This window comes from Corvus hawaiiensis, chromosome 19 (assembly GCF_020740725.1).
Source record: "Corvus hawaiiensis isolate bCorHaw1 chromosome 19, bCorHaw1.pri.cur, whole genome shotgun sequence".
In the NCBI taxonomy this organism is placed as follows: Eukaryota; Metazoa; Chordata; class Aves; order Passeriformes; family Corvidae; genus Corvus; species Corvus hawaiiensis.
The window spans coordinates 6,957,694-6,974,975 of NC_063231.1; the positions used below are offsets into that span (position 1 = coordinate 6,957,694).

General features: G+C 58.0%; 1 protein-coding gene across 3 annotated transcripts; it reads left to right on the forward strand.

Moving 5' to 3' along the window:
- Positions 1 to 1,459: 1,459 nt before the first annotated feature.
- On the forward strand, positions 1,460 to 17,282 carry RAB37 (RAB37, member RAS oncogene family). 3 transcript variants are annotated; one of them, XM_048323946.1, is made up of 10 exons: positions 1,460 to 1,588; positions 7,212 to 7,322; positions 11,478 to 11,588; positions 13,605 to 13,646; positions 13,792 to 13,858; positions 13,943 to 13,995; positions 14,480 to 14,545; positions 15,275 to 15,331; positions 15,595 to 15,671; positions 15,781 to 17,282. In XM_048323946.1, exons 1-10 carry the CDS (start codon positions 1,529 to 1,531, stop codon positions 15,884 to 15,886), a joined length of 750 nt encoding a protein of 249 aa, XP_048179903.1. In that variant the 5' UTR covers positions 1,460 to 1,528; the 3' UTR covers positions 15,887 to 17,282. The 3 variants fall into 3 exon arrangements, with proteins under 3 accessions (XP_048179903.1, XP_048179904.1, XP_048179905.1); XM_048323947.1 differs by lacking the exon at positions 11,478 to 11,588 and having other exon boundaries at positions 1,462 to 1,588; XM_048323948.1 differs by lacking the exons at positions 1,460 to 1,588; positions 7,212 to 7,322 and adding an exon at positions 9,341 to 9,519.

A 17,282-nucleotide genomic window follows, 5' to 3' on the forward strand; every position in this document is an offset into this window, starting at 1 on the left:
CCATGAAGTCTCCATCCTCAAGGGGCCTTGACAGCACTGGGGTATCCACGGAAAGGATTGTGCTGACATCGATGGGAGTTTGGGGACTTTGACAAGTTATTGGTGTGTTTAGGAGTTGCCCTGGCAAACCCCCTGAGGTTTGCTGCTCTCTTCTTCTTGGGCCTGCCTACTGTGGGATGTGTGCACTACGTTGAACCAGTTGTTAATTTTCTGATCCAGACACCAGGGCTCGTGATATCATTTCTTTTGGTGCTGTTGATTGTCTTCCAGTGCATGAGGCCATGGTCTGGCTGCAGGATGGTCTGGGCTGGGTTGGGCTTTTTGGCCTCAGGCAAGCATGAACCCCACCATCTCTACTGGTTTTTTAAATTTTTTCTGGCTGTTGTTTCTTAGTCCAATTGTCTGACCCAGCAGAACCATCTCTGCAGTCAGAGGAAATAATGGGCAGATATAATTAGTAATGTCAGGCCCAGGCAGTCAAACAGCAATCGGACGGGTGCAGATGGCTCTTGGAAGCATGGTCTGTTCCTCTGGCTTGGGGCCATCTGCTGATCTGGAACGAGGGAACTGGAGACTGAGGGAACTGGAGACTGAATTGAGTCTCTCTTAAATAAACTTCTGAGTAAAGATTAATTTATTTCCAGTGCAATCGAAAACACCTAGATTGCTCTAAAGGGAGTCATAAAGAAAAGGATCTCAATAAATATTGACTGTCACCTTTAGGTTTAGGCACAACTTCCTCCTGTTTCTAAAATTTTTTTTTCTACTCCAAGCAGGGTCCTAACTGGGCTCTGTAAATGCAGTGGGATCCCAAAGGGGACCTGTTGGGGTAAACCAGGCTCAGCACCAGTTTGGTAAAGAAGCTGAAATGGCCTGGCTAGCACGAGCTGCTGCCCCTCCCTGGGGTGACACGCCGGTGACCACGCAGCTCTGTGGGCTGGTGTCTGGAGGGGTGTCAGCCGGAGCAGCCTGAGTGCGGGCATGAGGCTCCTTAAGTGCCAACGAGTCTGCTGTGAATCCGGGCTGGAGCAGCGCAGCGGACCTGGCTCGGTGCTCTCAGCTCGGCACTGATCGCAGCTGGTACCGAAAACCTCTCTGCCCGAGCTGGCCGTGCCCCGTGGGCGGAGGGGAGAAACGAAGCGAGAAACCGGAGAAACCCCCGGGCTCTGCGAAGCCGGGGGCTCTATCACGGTGGACAGAGATGGGGAGGTGAGGAGGGACCAGCGGTTGTGCGGAGAGTCCGGCGGCGCGGGGGATGCTCCCACCGCCTCCCCGCCCCCGGGCGGGACCGGCCTCTCCCCGCTCCCCCCCCCCACCGCCTCCTCCGGGCGGGGGAACCCTGCGAGCGGCGGCGACGAGCACCGGGCACCGCTGTCCTGCGCTGAGCGAGCGGGCCGGGCTGTGCCGGGCCGGGCGGGGCCGAACCGGGCCGGGCCGGGCGGGCGCTGCCCGCGGTGCTGAGCGGGGCGGGCGCTGTCCGCGGTGCTGCAGGGGCGGCCCGGCCCGGGCACCCCAAACCCCCCCGGCCATGGGGGCCCGCGCCGCCGGCCCGGGGGGGGACGGCTACAACGAGGCGCTGCTGCACAAGGTACGGCTGGGGATGGGGATGGGGCACCGGGGAGGGGGCTGCAGAGGGGAGATACGGGACAGGGCTTCTGCTTGAACTTCCCGACAAATTCCGTCCCTCTGCCTTCCTCGTCTCCCGGTGGGGTCCGTCTGTCACCCCCATCCCGGTGCGGCGGCAGCTCTCTCCCCCTCGTGGGGATGGACAGCCCGCAGGGGTTGGCCCCGGTCCCAGCCCCATCCCGGCTAACGGTGGGCAGGGGGTGGCAGGATTCGGCGTGTTTGGGAAGCCAGGACTGCTGGAACGGGGCCAGCCCCGCGGCACAGCCCGCAGCCGCCCTTCAGCCGCTCCCGCTGCCCTGTGCAGGATCAGGGCGGGTCGGGGGCAGCTGGACCCCGGGGCTCTGTTTGCCAAAAGCAGGTTAATGAGCCGGGACTTCCCTGCCATGAAATAGCTGCGTCCCAGAGACGTCCATTCCTGACCTTCTTGCTTTGAAATTCTCTTTTGCGGTGCTCCTGGGGCTGTGGTTTTTTAACTCCTGGGACTGTGTTTTGTAACTCCAATTGCACGGAGGGTGGTTAGGGTTGGTGGTGTCCCTGTAGGACGTGGGGCGCTCAAGCTTTCCTGCGGGGACAGCAGCAGCAGAGCTTTTTGCTCTCTGCAGTCAGGCGCTGCCCTGCAACTCCTGGAGTCACGGAGGAGATGCTGATTTATGACAGATCCACCCATCACGCCTTCCTGCTGTCCTCACACTGCTTTCCTGCAGTCCCCAGTGACTGTGCAGGAACTGGCACCCTCGGGAAAAGCAGCGACGGGACGGGGGAAGGGCTGGGGTTCTGTGGATCCCTCTTCACAAATCCTAGTCTGTTCTGTATCCTGCTGTACTCAGGGTAAGGTGCCCAGCCCTTGATTAGCAGAAAAATATCAAGTACTAGCAGCTCTCATTTCTGTTGTACACGCAATACGTAGGACATGCCACCAGGGATGACTTGAGAAACTCTGATTCTTTGCAAAGCCTTAACTCTCTCTCCTCCAGGAATGAGCTGCTGCAGTTAAGGAATGACATTGGTGGAAATGAGGCTCTGGGCAGAAGACCTGCCCAGGCAAATAACCATCCCAGTCTCATGCTCCCTGCTGTTCCTCTTGGTATTTTTCTGCATCTCCTGGCTGGGCTGCTTGTCTTGCAGAAACAAGGCTGCTCTCACTCCAGGGAAGTGAGGCAGCAAATACCTCACTAGATCTTGTGTCTGAGCAAGCAATCACATTTCAGATGTGCTGAAAAACCCCAAGAGAGCTCTGCAGTCTGGAGACAAGGATTAAATGATTTCTGGTTGGTGGCTAAACCCAGGCCTGGGGAGGAAACTGGCCAGGAGCAAACCAAAGCACGAACAGTAGAGGTTTGTTCTGGGCTATTCCAGAAAAGTTTTGCTTGATACAAAATGATGAATTCTGCTTTCAGGTGGTTTGACCCACTGCCAGATCATTCTTCCTCCCGTGTGATTCCTGGATCCATTTAGCTGGAACAAGACCCAAAGGCAGAGGGATGTGTTCCTTGGCTGTGGTTGATCCAAGGTGTTAGCAGCGGGTTGCAAACAGGGGTCTATCTCCTGCATGATCTGAGCCAGGTTTTGTTTGATGCACAGCCTTAGAGCTCATGTCTGCAGGGCTGAGATACAGCCTCTGCAAGGACAAGGGCCCAGCCAGGCTGGCAGAGGGCTCCAGGCTCTCTCTCAAGCCAGTGTAAGGGTCTTGGCCGTGGTGAAATAGTGCCTGGGCAGGTGGGGACAGCTCTGAACTGTCCCTGTGGCACATAACAGCTTCTAGCAGCATCCAACTCCATCCCTGGAGCACTTCTTGGAGCAGGGGGGAGGCAGCACAATTTTGTATAAAGAACAGGTTAAAAATAAGTCTCAAGGACTGAGACTTGGCCTGAGAGGCCACGAGAGTAGGGTGGTGAGAGGCTGAAAGCAGCCATGTCTTCACCCTCAGACCTCTCCCAGTGCCATGTCCCAGCTGAGCTCTGCAGGCAGCTGTGCTGGGGGGCACATACACGTTTGCCACAATTTGTTGTGATAAATCCTGCTCACCTGGGCACAAACCTGTGGGTTTGGGGTTCCAGCAGCTCCCTGAGAGCAACACCAGAGCCCGTGGAGGGCACTTCTCCCTTCCCTGCATCCCTCTGACTGGGGTTTTACCCTGTCAGGCTTTCACTAGCTATGTTTAGCTCAGGTCCGGGTTCTGCATGTTAAATCTCGGAAATGAACTGGGAAGACAACCTCAACCCACACGCGCTGTCCCAGATCTCCTCCCGCTTTGCTGGCACCGGAATTGCAGCCATCGCCTCCCTGCACTGCCTTGACAGCCGTGCAAAACCTCTTTTCCCTCAGCAGGTTAGACCAAAATATCTCTTTTGGTCGCTGGCTGCCAGCCTGAGTACGGGAAGTTTGAATTGTTTTGCCTTGTCCCTGCAGCCCATGCCAAGCCAGCGATGATTTTGACTGAAAGTGATCCATGTACGTCTGAATTAGCCCCAAAACTTACTCAAGGTGTCGGGAGGGATATTTGCTCTTCCCCTAAGGCAGAACAGGCAGAAAAGCCTTTTTCAGGAGGGTGTAACAAGCTGTACCCACTTTTCTGTGGGGCTGTGGGGTGGTGGAGTAGTCAGGTTACCTCTGCCCACCTAGTGGAAATAATTTCCTTTAGCTGGAAACAAGGATTGCTTTGGCTGTGCTGGGGCTCAGCAGTGGTGATGTGGGACTGTCACCAAGTGAGTCTCCAGGTCTCAGGAAGGTTTCCCTCTGTGCCTTGCCCAGCCCTGGCAAAGCACTGCTCCATCTGCACACCACCAGGCAGAGAAGAACGACAACACCAAAAGGAATCTTGCAAAATTTTACCAAAGTTTCCCATGCAAAAAAAAAAAAAAAACAAACCTGGGAAAACCTGGGGGGATGAGAAGGTGCGGGGGAGGTCAGTCTGTGGCTGAGGATGGGGGAAGAGTCAGGACAGCTACGGAACTTTGTCGCTGGGAGGCTTTTTGCTATCATGACTCAGTCGTGTCCAGCCTGAGGTTTTAAGGGTGAACTAGCCACATCTTCCCCACAGTGGGTTTTTTGTTCTTGTTTTATGTTTATTTGGTAACCAGGAAGGCCACAGTGATTTCCACTCTGCTGTCCCTCCACAGAGCCCATGAGCTTTTCCTAAAGTCACTAGGAATACCTCTTGGCTGATCCAGGCCAACTTTTACTACTAAGTCATGAAGCGATTCATGAGTTGTCTCTATTATGAATCCCATTTAAATTATTAATAGAGGAATCTGCCTTTTATACATGTTCTCTGTAAACCCTGGGCTCTGGAGGCTTTCTGGTGCTCATTCCAACCAGCTCTTCTCCCTCCATAATTAATGATATTCTCTGCATTAACTGCTCCCAAAGACAGCACTGCAGGGTGCACCCTGTCTTGTTGAACATCCCAGAACCAGGATTTTGCCTGGAAATAGTGTGTAACACCAAAATATACAGCACTGAGGTGCAGGAGCCCCATGGTAATGAATTCTTGGATTGTTTTCCTATCCAGCTGCTCCTGGGCCTATCCTTCTCTCTGCACAGGGAAGGGTTCTGGGCCCTAGGGAAAAGCCAAGAGGGGTTTGGGCAGGGAAATTTCCCCCAGGAAAGGGGTGACCCAGATCCTCTGGCCCAGGGATTTCTGCCTCCCAACATCCGTCCAGATCCCGTGCAGGCTCCCAGCTCATGATGCTGCTCTGAATGTACAAGTGACCTACAAAGAGCCCAGTCGGGGAGGAAGGAGAAATCTCTGGCTGTGGATCTGGGCACAGGTTGCTGCCTCTCAGCACACAGGTCTGTGCCGCAGCCTGCATCTGGCAGAGGTGCAGGGCTCCCTCCTGCCAAGAGCTCTGCTCAGCAGGTCAGGCTTTTCCCAGGAGAGGTTCGGTGTTTGGGATGTTTTTTTCCGAGGAAAAGTGCTGATTCACTGAGGCAAGCAGTCACTGAAGTATATTGGCGCGAGCAGGCTCCAGGCAGGTTGTGGGGTGGTGCTTTTTGCAGGGCAGGATGCTGATTTCCTGCCACTCCACATCTCTGCATTGTTTATGGTCCTCAAGCTCCTCGGCTTTTGGTTTCAGCCCACTTCTGTGGGATCTGTGGGATGCAGGAACCACGGTGCCAGGTGCTGTGGATCCCACAGAGCCTCCCAGGTTGTGGAATCAGGCCTTGATCTGCTGGGGCTGTTCAGGCATTTGATTAAACACATTCCTTCACACTCATCCTGTTGTTTCACAAGGGCAAGTGCAGTGCCTGAAGTGGTGCCAGGGTTGGTCACACCCCAGGGCACTTTGGGACAGGAGAGGGATGGGACCGGATGTGCACAGAGGCCCCCCTGGGTATCGGGGAGGTACTGAAGCACCTTCAGGGTGGAGACAAAGGACTGAAGTGTCACAGGATGGAGCAAGGCTGCCGGAGCTGCACAAACACAAAGCAAGCAGGGGGCAAACAGATGCAGCAGAGGTGGATGCAGAGTGGGGAGGTTTAGCCCCAGCACCTCGCTGGCTCATCCCTGCAGCCTCAGGGGGGACAGGGGACCAGGGACAGAGGGGACACTCAGTGTTTGCCGGAACTGCAGCTTCAGAAACGCCCATGTCCCGAAAGACAAAGCCAAAACTACTTCTAAGCAAGAAGCCTGGTAGCAGAGTGTTTATTTTACCTCGTGTCCTGCGAAAGGGTTGAAAGTGCCTGGGTTTCCTGAAAGGATGGGAATGTTTGCACCGGTGGCTCTGCAAACAAAACCCAGATAGCAGCAGAGGGAAGGGAGGGGTCCTGTTTGCACTGCAGGTCTCTCTTAGGTCAGGGATTTTGAGGGATGTGGGCAGGAGCAGAAGGGAAGATGAGCTCCCCAGGGATGCAGTGTGGGTACTAGGGCCGTGGGCTGGCAGGGTGGGAGCTGCCCAAGAGGTGACAGCTCTGACACCTGCACTGCTCCCTTGTCCCTTCTGCTCAGGGATCTGGGGCTCCCCATGGAGGCTGGAGAGGCAGAGGGACTCTGGGACTTCAAACCCATCACTTTGCAGGAGGAGTGCTGTGGGTCCACAGCATTAGGGCAGCACAAAGACAGCTCAGTGACCTGGTGAGGCTGCGTGGCTGTGGCAGCAGCTGTGTGCAGCAGCTGCAGGAGATGCTCTCTTTACTAAACAGTTTTGGACTTAATCCAGTGACTCCAAAGTCCTCCCAAAGAGGTTTTCTAACAGGGCTGTGTGAGCCAAGGCTGCTTCTTCCCAGTAGCTTCCCGAGCTGGGGTAGGAGCGTCTGTCCTGCTCACTCTCCATGACAGGCTGTGCTTTGCTTTCCCTTCCATCTCTCCTCTCTTGGACAGGGCACAGTGGGGCTCAGGCCTGAAAGCTCATCCCAGACCACATTTCATTAATTACAGAGATGGACAAAGGGATGGAAATTCCTCTCTGGGCAAATAGCAGAACCAAAAGTGACAGATCCAGGGGCTGGGTGGGTCCTTCTTGATCCTGCTGCATTTTCTGCTGCATCCCTCCAGCATCCCTACCCAAATGTCTGCCCCCAGCTGCACTCTGTGCCTGCAGCTTCTTCATCACCTGCACTGATGCCTCTTTATCTGGTCCTTGCAGACAATCCTGGTTGGAGACAGCGGCGTGGGGAAGACGTCTCTGCTGGTCCAGTTTGACCAGGGCAAGTTCATTCCTGGCTCCTTCTCTGCCACCGTGGGCATTGGGTTTACGGTAAGAGCCCAGTCCCTTGCCCCTGGGCTGTGCACTCACCCTTAGGGAGCAGCTTTATTTGGGAAATCAGAATCTATGAATCCATGGCAAGCACAAAGAATTGGATGCTTTGCTTTGGTGCTGCTGGATGAGGGGTCTGGTTTGGCTGTGTTCTGCTTGGCATCCTTTGGGCTGCTGGGAGGGATGGAGGATGGGTAAAGCTCCATATTCCGAAACCCTTGGTGGGGCTGTGTCTGAGTGCAGCCTTTAGAGCAGCCCTGCTCTGCCAGGGAGATGCCAGCCTGTGTCCTGCCTGTGTCCAGCCCGGGGCCCTGGTGAAAAGTCAGGCAGATGGTGATGGTGCCTGGGAAAAGCACTCGGCTGCCATCCAGAGCTATTTGCAGAGATGCCGTGGGGTCTGAAGAGGTTCTGATGTGTGTCCCCTCTCCTGGGGGAGCTCGGGACCTTACTCCAGAGAGCCTGTCATCCCTTCAGCATCGTGACAAGGCTGGAACTCAGCAAAGGCTGGTACCCATGGGGATGTGATTACCCACAGGAATTTTCTTTTTAGTCCAGGCCAAGGAAACAGGGAAATGTGGCACCAGTGGGGGCTGTCTAGGGCCAAGCAGCCCAGGGACCAGCAGCCAAGGGTGCCCCTGCTGAGCCCTGGGCAGCCAGAGGAGGCTCAGCCACACCACTGCTCTCTGCCAGCTCCCGGCTGCCTCGTTTTTCCCACAGCAAAAGCCAGCTTGTGGGAGTGATGCTCAGCCAGGCATTTTTCCTGCCCAGGCAACTCCATGAGCTCCAGCACAGTTTGCCATATCCTTCCAACCCCCTCCCCATCTTGCTGCCGGGAAGCTCAGCCACTTCCAGGAGCTCCGAGTGCCTCCAGCCTCCAGCTCTGGGCACTTTCCTGGCCAAAGAGCATATATAAACTATAAATCCTCCGTGTGGGTCTGAATGCAGCTACAGGACTGGAAATACAGGTTCTATTTCCCGGGGGGCAGAGGAAGGCTTGGCTGGTGCAGGAGCTGGCAGCCCCAGGAGGCGCAGAGGTGGATGGTGGATGGTGGATGCCATTCCGGAGGGCATCTCTGCCACCGGACCTCCTGCAGCCACGCATGGCCTTCACCTGGAGGGCAGCAAGGGGCACAGCTCTGCACTGGAGCCCTGCACCCCTGGGTCCCAGTGGTGTGAGCAGGGATGGGGGTCGCCCTGAGATTAACCTTGATGTGGGAGAGATGGGATATTCCAGGGAAAATAGATCAGGGAAGGCTCGAGGCTCCTGTACATGAGGTGATGCCTGTAAGGCTGAAGACCTTGAGCAGCTGTAGTGCATGGACGTGGATGGGGTTTTACAGGGTGGGGTTTTGGGTAACACAACATCCCTCTCCAGGGATTTCTCCCGCATCCCCATGCTCGGGCTTTTCCCAAATGAAGTGCAGTATGAGCTGCGCTCCAATGGCTGGTGCAGGATGCAGGGGGCTGCGAGCAGCCGGGGGAGCGGGAGGCCGGGCAGCCATCCCGGATGAGACGGAGGCGCCGCGGAACCGCCTCGACACACTCGTGGCTTCCGGCTAGCGGCTCCTGCTCCGCTTCCCTCCCGCCTTCCCTGCGCCGCGGGGCTCACCCGGGGCGCAGCTGCAGCTGATGGGGCAAACCCCCCACCCTGGGCCGGGCTGGTGGGGTGGCAGTGGGAGCTGCCGTCCCCACTGTCCCGGCGTGGCAGGGTGGGATTTGGCAGCACCGGGGTCTCCATCCCCACACTCCGTGAGGGAGGGGGTGGCTGTTCATCTGTGGGGCGAGCAGTTCCTCCTCTCCCCACCCATGAGTCCGGAGGGATGTGCGGGGGGCTCTGCGCGCCGTGCCCCTGGCAAACCCAGGGTCCCCGGTGTGGGGGTGCAGTGGGGCAGGTTTCCACTCTTCAGCCTCTTCTTCCTCATCCCGTGCCCGGGCTGGGCAGGGAGGCGGCCGGCGCACGGCCTCGGGGGTGGCATCGGCCGGGGGGGGAGGAGGAGGAAGAGGAGGAGGAAGGCGGGTGGGGCCGCGTCTCCCGCTGGCCCCGCGGCGCCGGGGCTCGGCGGCTCCGCTCGGACGCACCATGGGCGGCCCCGATGGGGCGGCGGGGAGCGAGACCCTCCCGGCGGGGAGCGGGGAATCCCCGAAGGGCGGCAGGGACCCCGCGGCGCTGCCCCGGGACTACGAACTGTCCGGCAAGGTGGGAGGCGGCGCGGGGTGAGCAGGGATGGACCCTCCAAGCTCTACCAGAGGGGAAGGTTTGCGTTCGGCCCCCGGCTCGGGGGAGACAAGGAGGGGTTTAGAAGGGTCCCGGGGGCCGCCCGCTTCCTCCGCTGCTGCGATCGCGCCCAGGAAGCGGCCGCGAGACCGGGAAGGAGAAGGGGAAGGAGGCGGCAGCCCCAGCTGATCCCCCCAGCCCTTCTCTGCCCCGGGAGTTCCCCGGTGCAGCAGGTGCGGGGATTGGGGTCTTCCCTCCCCGGGAAGGGGGGGGGAAGTCTTTGCCCCGGGGGTGTCCCTGCCGGCAGTGGCGATGGGAGGGACCAGCTGCAGGAACAGGGCTTTGGGGGGCTCCCGGGGGAAGGGGGGGCATGGCCGAGCTCTGCCCCCTGAAAGCCCACCAGACCTTTGCCAGGGCAAGGGGCTCCTGCCAGCCCTGCAGCAGTGCCCCCCATGACACAGGGCAGGGGGAGCAGGACCCCATCCAGCCCATCACAGCACCACAAGGGCTCCGAGGAGGGAGCAGCATCTGAGCCCCGGATCCAGCCCGGGGCCCCCCTTCACCCCCACTGCAGCACGCTGCTTGTGAATGTCTCTGCATCCCTGCCAGGCCTCGGGGCAGGGGGGAGCCCTCCTTGCTGAGCGATCCCCTCTTCGCCATCCCAGCCCAGGCAAGGGTTGCCCCAGGAAGGACCTTCCTCAGCAGCTCAGAGGAGGCACAGGACTGATGAAACCTTTACCCCCAATATTTAATATGCAGCCCCAGGCTGAGCCCAGCACTGATGGGTGTCAGCCCCGACACCTCCTGCTGCCTCGCTGAGCCAGTTCCAAAGTGGTCCTGCATGCTTCCACCATCCCTAAACTGCTTTTATTCCTTTGCCTTTATCGTTCCCCCCTCTGACTCCTCTCAGTGGAGAGCAGTTTCTGAGTTTGAGGGAGAAAACCAGGTTTTAGCTTGGTCTAGATTGAGGTGGAGGCAGAACTGAGTGCTCCCAGTGTTCCCAGTGTTCCCAGCTCTCCACAAGTCCTGGGGAAGGATTTGATCAGCCAAGTGGTGGCAGAGCATTTCCAGCCACCAGCTCTGGCATTTGCTGTGCCATCCCTGTGGAACGTGGCCATGGCCCGCTGTGTTTGCCTGCCCCAGAGGATTTGCTTTGCAGGGATTTGCCTGCGGGGATTTGCTTTGCAAACTCCAGCATCCTGGCAAGGTGGGCATGCAGGCATGGAGCTTCCTGCTGAAGTCCTGCTCACTGCTGCTTTTCATCAGGAGCCAGACGCAGTCAGGTTAATGATTGCTGGGCAGGAACAGGTTGCTGCAGGTAGGCAGGAAGAGCACAGCATCAGGAAAGGCTGTGCTTATGGAATCCAGCACTGGTCCTGGCTGCTCCCTGCCTGGGTCTGGCAGTGCCAGAGCGGCCGGAGAGCCTGGGCTGATCCTGTTTGCTTAGCAGGAGGGGAAAGGCACCGTGTTTGCTTTGGTGTCTGCAGCAGGCACCGACAGGGAGAGAGTCCCGGACACGCAGGGTTTGCCCAAGCCATGCATCAGTCCTCGGGCTGGGCACACCCGGGTCAGAGGCAAAGCTTGGGTGGAGGTGGCTCCACGTATTTGGGAGCTGTGGTTGGTTCTCCAGGAGCCTCCTGGGCTGGGAGATGGCCAGGGGCTGGCCAGGAGATATCTTTTCTTGCTGCAGTACCTGCTTTCACATCAGCTCTCCTTCTCTTTCGTGGCTGGGGCCTGCTCTGCTGTTCTGGGGCACCACTTGGCTGCACCCTCGGGGGTCCCATCCCACACCCAGCTCCCACGGGGCTTCCCAGACCCATCAGGACCAGCCCTGGGGAAAGAAAGGAAGGGAGAGAAGGAACTAGGGAGGGCTCAGCACCAATCAGAGGTGCTGCTCCCTCCCCGTCCTGCTGACACCTCTCCCTGCGCCCATCTTGCAGGTGATGTTACTTGGAGACTCGGGCGTGGGGAAAACCTGCTTCCTGCTCCAGTTCAAAGACGGGGCCTTTCTCTCCGGGACGTTCATAGCCACCGTGGGCATAGATTTCCGGGTGAGACCACCACGGCTGCCAGCCCCTCGCCTCCCTCGACCCCCACCTTGGCCAGGATGGGGTGCTGGGGAGCGGGAACGGGGCGTTTCCAGCCTCTGTACCCCCAGTTATCTGCCAACCAGCCGCAGGTGCTTGCTGGAACCCTTCCACCCCTCCCTGGTGTGAAAGACAGAAGGGCCCACTGGTACTGTCACTTCTTGCCTTTAAATCAGCAAACAGCCTGGGTTTAGCCCATCCCAGCTGTGTTCATGGGCTGGGGGTGTGTGGTGGGCAGCCAGCACACTCCACCACGCAGTCCAAAGCCAACAGCTGGGGGGTTACAAACACTGGTTGCTGTAATTCCATGCCTTGAAAGGGCTGAAATGGGCTGCTGAGAAGTTGTTAGGGTTACCAGATCCTGTTTAAACCCCCATGCTGCTCTCTGCTCACCAAATTGCAGCTGCAGGGTGTCCAGGGAGGCACAGCTGTTCGCAACACAAGGCAGAGCAGGCAGGAAGTCACGGGAGTGTCCCCAGGCAGGGCTCTGCCCACAGCCACTGACACGTGTCAAGTGCGGTCAGTGCTTCCTCTGCCCCCACAGCTGCAGCTGCTCCAGTTTTCTGCCACTTTTGCTGCCCTGGCTGCGTTTGGCTTTTGGTGGAACTGGGGGCTTGGTGAGTGGGGGCTGGCGGAGAGAGAGAGAGCTTGGTTTGGTTTGAAGGGGCCCTGAGGCCTGTCCTTATGATAAAGTCATGAAAGAAGGAAAATCTGCTGTGTCCCACTGCTGGGCTCAGTGCCGGTGTCGCCAGAGGTGTTGCCAGCCCGTAGGTACCGGCTCTGCCTCGTGCAAGCATCCCCTGCAGCAGCTCATGGCTCACTGCTCTAGGTAATCTCCAGAGTCTCCTAGGGCACGTTTTTGTTTTATCCAGCCCATTTGCTCAAATGCTGTCATCTCCACATGGGCTGAATTTCCATTTCAAACAATTCCAGGCAACCAAATTATTTATAGGGGTCCTCTCTTTCCAGACTCTGAGTATGATTCTTTAAGAGTCTTAAAATAGCTTTTCTGTACTTTTTGCTTTTCTTTCTTCTGGCCTCTGGAGAGAAGCCCCTGCGCTTCCAAGATGAGAACAGCGATTGCTTAAGCCTCAACAGCTGCCTTCCCAGCTCAGTTGGAAATGCCTCCTTCCTTTCCTGGTTCCAGCCCAGCCTAGCTGCAAACCATCCTGACCCAGGAGATTTCCTCCTGCCATGCTGGATACGGCTGTGTGCTACATGCAACTCCCCCAGCTCAATGTTTACAGCCACCTTTAAGAACCAAACAAGGCTCCACCAGCAAGGAAACCCGAGTGGGACACCCAGCATAACCCAGTGCGTGTTGCCCAGGCAGTTTGTAGCATCCAAAGCCCTTAAAGTACTGCAAACAGGCTAAATTTTAGTGCAGCAGTGGTTCCTCAGCACATGGAGCTGAAGAGTCCCGTCAGAAAGATCAGAGCTTTTTGGAGAGCAAACATAAAAGTACACCAAGCTGTTATTAATATATGCAAATTTATGTGTGGTTCACCCAGACCTCCCTGCTTCCCCAGCTCTGCCAAACTTCCCAGGGGCTGCTGCAATCCCGGAGCTTCCCGGCAGGAGTCAGAGCAGGTCGGTGTTCCCGGGGTTCGCTGGACAGCCAGCATCATTAACTACCTTGTTAGGGGACTCGGGAGCCCCAGGACAGGGACACTGGCTGTAGGAGGTGAACGAGGCACCGGACACAAGGCAGGCTGGGATCTCGTCTCCGCTGATTCTGCTCTTCACCCTGACCCGAGGGCTTGCTGCTCTGGGATGTCCCTGTAGCTGCCAAGCAAGCAGGATCATGGTTTGAAGCAATGAGGCTTCAGTGTCCAGCCCCACGGGCAGCCTGGCTTCATCCCACTGGCCTGGGGAGAGGAGCTGAGGGGCTGTGGAATGCCAGCTCTGTGCCAGGGCTGGCTGGCACATGCACCAAGACATGCTTTGGGCTGATGAATGTGCTCTCCTTGTCTTCTGCAGAACAAAGTGGTGGCTGTGGATGGTGTGAAAGTGAAGTTGCAGGTGAGCTTTGGGAGGGGGGAAGAAACTTCCAGATGGAAACCCACCTCAGGCTGGGCGTGGTGGTCCAGCAGGGCTGGGAGCCACAGGAGCACACCCAGCTTGGGGAGGTTCCTCTCCCTGCTCTCACCAGGTGGTTTCTCGGCAGATCTGGGACACAGCAGGACAGGAACGTTTCCGCAGCGTCACTCACGCCTACTACCGGGATGCCCAAGGTGGGTTTGGGGTCCGGTGGGGATGGGGGGGCCATCCAGAGCACATCCCTGCAGTGTAGAAATGCCTCTGCCTCTTCCCTCTAGCCCTGCTCCTGCTCTACGATATCACCAGCAAGATGTCCTTTGACAACATCCGTGTGAGTCCCACTGTGGGTTGGGAGTGTTTCTCCCCAGGGACTGGGGTCGTGGGTGCCCTACTTGGCTGGCTGGGTGTTTGGGGCAGTTGGGAGCCTGTTTTACCTGTAAGCACTGGCTGTTCTGGCCAGACCCAGCCAGCTGGGAGCTCATCCCAGGGCGCCTGGCTGGGTGCTGCATGGCTGGGTGAGTTTTGTTTAAGAACACAGCGAATGCCTGAGGGAGAAAACGTGGTTTGGGAAGGATGTGAACTACGGCTTGGGCTGTAGCCAGGAGACAGGGCGTTTTTAGGGCTGCTTGTCTGTGATGCTGGAATAATTCCTGTGCCAAAAAAAAGTCATTATCTCTGTCCTCGTGGGGGAGAGATGGGGGGGCTGAGGGGGTGTGAAGGCTTAGAGGGAAGGGAGGGGGGTACTTAGGGGTTGAGGGCTGAGTTGGGAGGGACAGGAGTACCCCTCACCCCGACACTGTCCTGCTGCCCTACAGGCCTGGCTGACAGAGATCCATGAGTACGCCCAGAAGGACGTGGTCATCATGTTGCTGGGCAATAAGGTGCGTGCAGGGTCCCCCTCCACCCTGGGGTTTGCTGTGCTATGCCGTGCCCTTGCCATCCCCATGGCTGTGCAAGGATGGGGCTCTGCCTGCACCCTCGGCCGGGCTCTGCTGCTTTCTGGGCTCAGCCAAGGCCAGAGGTGATCCCAGGGGTTTGGGGGGTCGGGGAGGGCAGTATGCCCGGTAGCCAGCGGGTGGCAGCACGAGGCTGAGGCTTCAGGTCCGGGATGGTCCTCGTATGGGATGCTTCGGTATGGGATGCTACTGGCTCTCGGACGCCCACCCAAGCCTGGATGCACCCCTGGACCTCAGGTAACCCCAAGCCCTAGAGGCCCAACAGGGTCCCAGATTCTCTCCAGGGGTGCTAGATGCTGCTGGGTGCCCAGTGCCCAGCTGGATACTGGATTTTCCCCTGGGACTGGATGTCCCCTGGATCCTGGATGATGCTGCGTACTCGATGCCCAGCAGGGTACCAGAGCCTCCCTGAGTCCTGGATGCCCTCAGGTGCTGCCCCAGGTCCTCAGTGGCCGCAGATGCCCCCTGACATCCTCAATGCCACCAGGTCCCAGCTGCTCCACGCATCCCAGATTCTCTAGGCAGTGGATACCTCTGGATCCATGGTGCCTCTCATTCCTGTCAGCCCCCTGAGAATTCCACACTGCTGGCTTGCCAGATGCCCCCAGGTGCCAGCTGGCCTGGTGTGTGGTGACCTTTTCCTTCCCTTGGCAGGCTGATGTGAGCAGCGAGAGGGCTGTGAGGACGGAGGATGGAGCATCGCTGGCCAGGGTGAGTTGTGCCAGGGTCTAACCTGACTTTGGTATCCCCAGACAATTTCATGTCACTCAGGGTTCCCATGCAGCCGTGCCATCCCCTCTGGGTGCCCAGACCTGCCTGGCTCTTAAAGAGGCAGCATGGCAGTCACTTGCATGCAAAACCTGGGGCAAGGCAAGGAGATGACCCTCAAGCCTTGGCCAGGCTACAGGGATGATTCAGAGGGCCAGGAGGGCATTTTGGGGGTGGCCACTGATGGGGCCGTGCTGTCCTTGCAGGAGTACGGGGTGCCTTTCATGGAGACGAGTGCCAAGACAGGCATGAACGTGGAGCTGGCCTTCCTCGCCATTGCCAAGTGAGTACCTGGGGCCAGGAGACTGAGCAAGGGAGTGTCCCCTGCAGCCCCACCACCTCCCACACACCAGCACAGTGTGACAGGGGGTAACACAGCCCCACCACTCCAGGGAGCTGAAGCAGCGCGCGGTGCAGCCGCTGGATGAGCCCCGCTTCCAGATCCATGATTACATCGAGTCACAGAAGAAGAAATCCAGCTGCTGTGCCTTCTCCTGAGGGTGGCCCAGAGGAGCTGGCAGGCCTGGGGGCCCAGGCAGGAGGCAGAGTGGGGCCCAATCCTGCCCTCAAGCACTGGAGGGAACCAAGCTCTGACAAGCCAAGGTGGACGGGACAGTACAGTGGAGCAGAGTGCATGAGGAGGGCCCTTGTCCTGGTGCCAGGATTCAGATCCTGCTGGCCTGCAGAGCAATGACCTGTGGGAATCACTATGGTGTGGTGACTACCAGCCTGGCCAGCGAGCTGTGGTGATCCATCACTTCCATCACATGAGCAGGGTGCAGGACACAAACACCTCACTGAGGGACCCTTGGAGTGACTGGAGGGGCTGTGCCATGGATGAGCCCCTCTGCAGCCCCCAGTCCTGTCCTCCCCTGCAGCTATCCCTGCTCACAGCACTGCTGTTGTCCAACTGGAAGGGCCTGATCCAGCCCCTGTGTCCCTGGTGCTGCCAGGCTCTGGCTTCCCTCCAAGGAACCTCAGCTCTGCCCCTGGGCTGCCCCACACCCCGATGCCCACGCTCGGCTGTGGCTCCTCATTTCTGCAGTTGCTGCCATTGGCTTTTATCCTCCTGCCACCACGAAGGCAGTGATGTCCCCATTGTATCCCGTCTCTGCTCGAGGGAAGGGCTGGGATGGGGAAGGGTCCAGCCAAACCTGCTCCCTGCCCACACAGCTGGTGTGAGAAGTAAAATTCCTCTGGGAGCATCCGAGTGATGCTTGGGGCACTTCTGGTACACACAGCAATTTGGAAAAACTTTCCTTCCCCCACATTGTAGCCAGAGGAATTAGAGAATTTTTTTTTTTAACAAGAAAAGCCTTTTTCTTTTCAGTCCCTCCAGACTAAACCATCTCCAGGCTCGTGCAGGAGATGTCCATGGTGGCATCACCTGGGGTGATGCTCCAGCCCTGCCACCTCCCAGACCAGGCTGGGTTTGTCTCCTATCACTGCCCATGTAATACAACTCTGCCTTCCTGCTGCTGGCAAATAGCAGCTGGAACCCACTTTCTGGAGAGCAGATAGATGCCTGAGAGCCTTCAGTCAGCAAACACTGCTCCATTGGGCACTGGTGGGGCTCAGGGACATCCCTGGTGGTCAGCCCTGCTCTGTTGCTCCCTCCAGCACACTGTCCACTCCCCTGAGCGCTACCCAGAGCGGTTAGATGGTGAATATTTGGTTGTGTAGCTGAAGCACTGATGCAGAGAGCAGCTGTGGAGGGTATGGCACTGCTGCACGTAGGAGTCAGGGACTGTCCAGCACATCTGTCCCCATCAGCATCTTCCCTGGCCCTGCACCCGACTGCTCATCTCTCACCTGCCCCGGTGCCTCCTTCACCTCTGCTCTACTCCTGGGTCTCTCTTCGCAAGTTTACAGATTAAAGCTGGGTATTTTTGAA

Coding starts and splice junctions, on each gene's coding strand:
- RAB37 (XM_048323946.1), top strand. CDS start 1,529: ATGGGGGCCCGCGCCGCCGGCCCGGGGGGGGACGGCTACAACGAGGCG. Junction 13,647..13,791: donor GTGTGAAAGTGAAGTTGCAG/GTGAGCTTTGGG, acceptor GTTTCTCGGCAG/ATCTGGGACACAGCAGGACA. Junction 13,996..14,479: donor TGTCCTTTGACAACATCCGT/GTGAGTCCCACT, acceptor GCTGCCCTACAG/GCCTGGCTGACAGAGATCCA.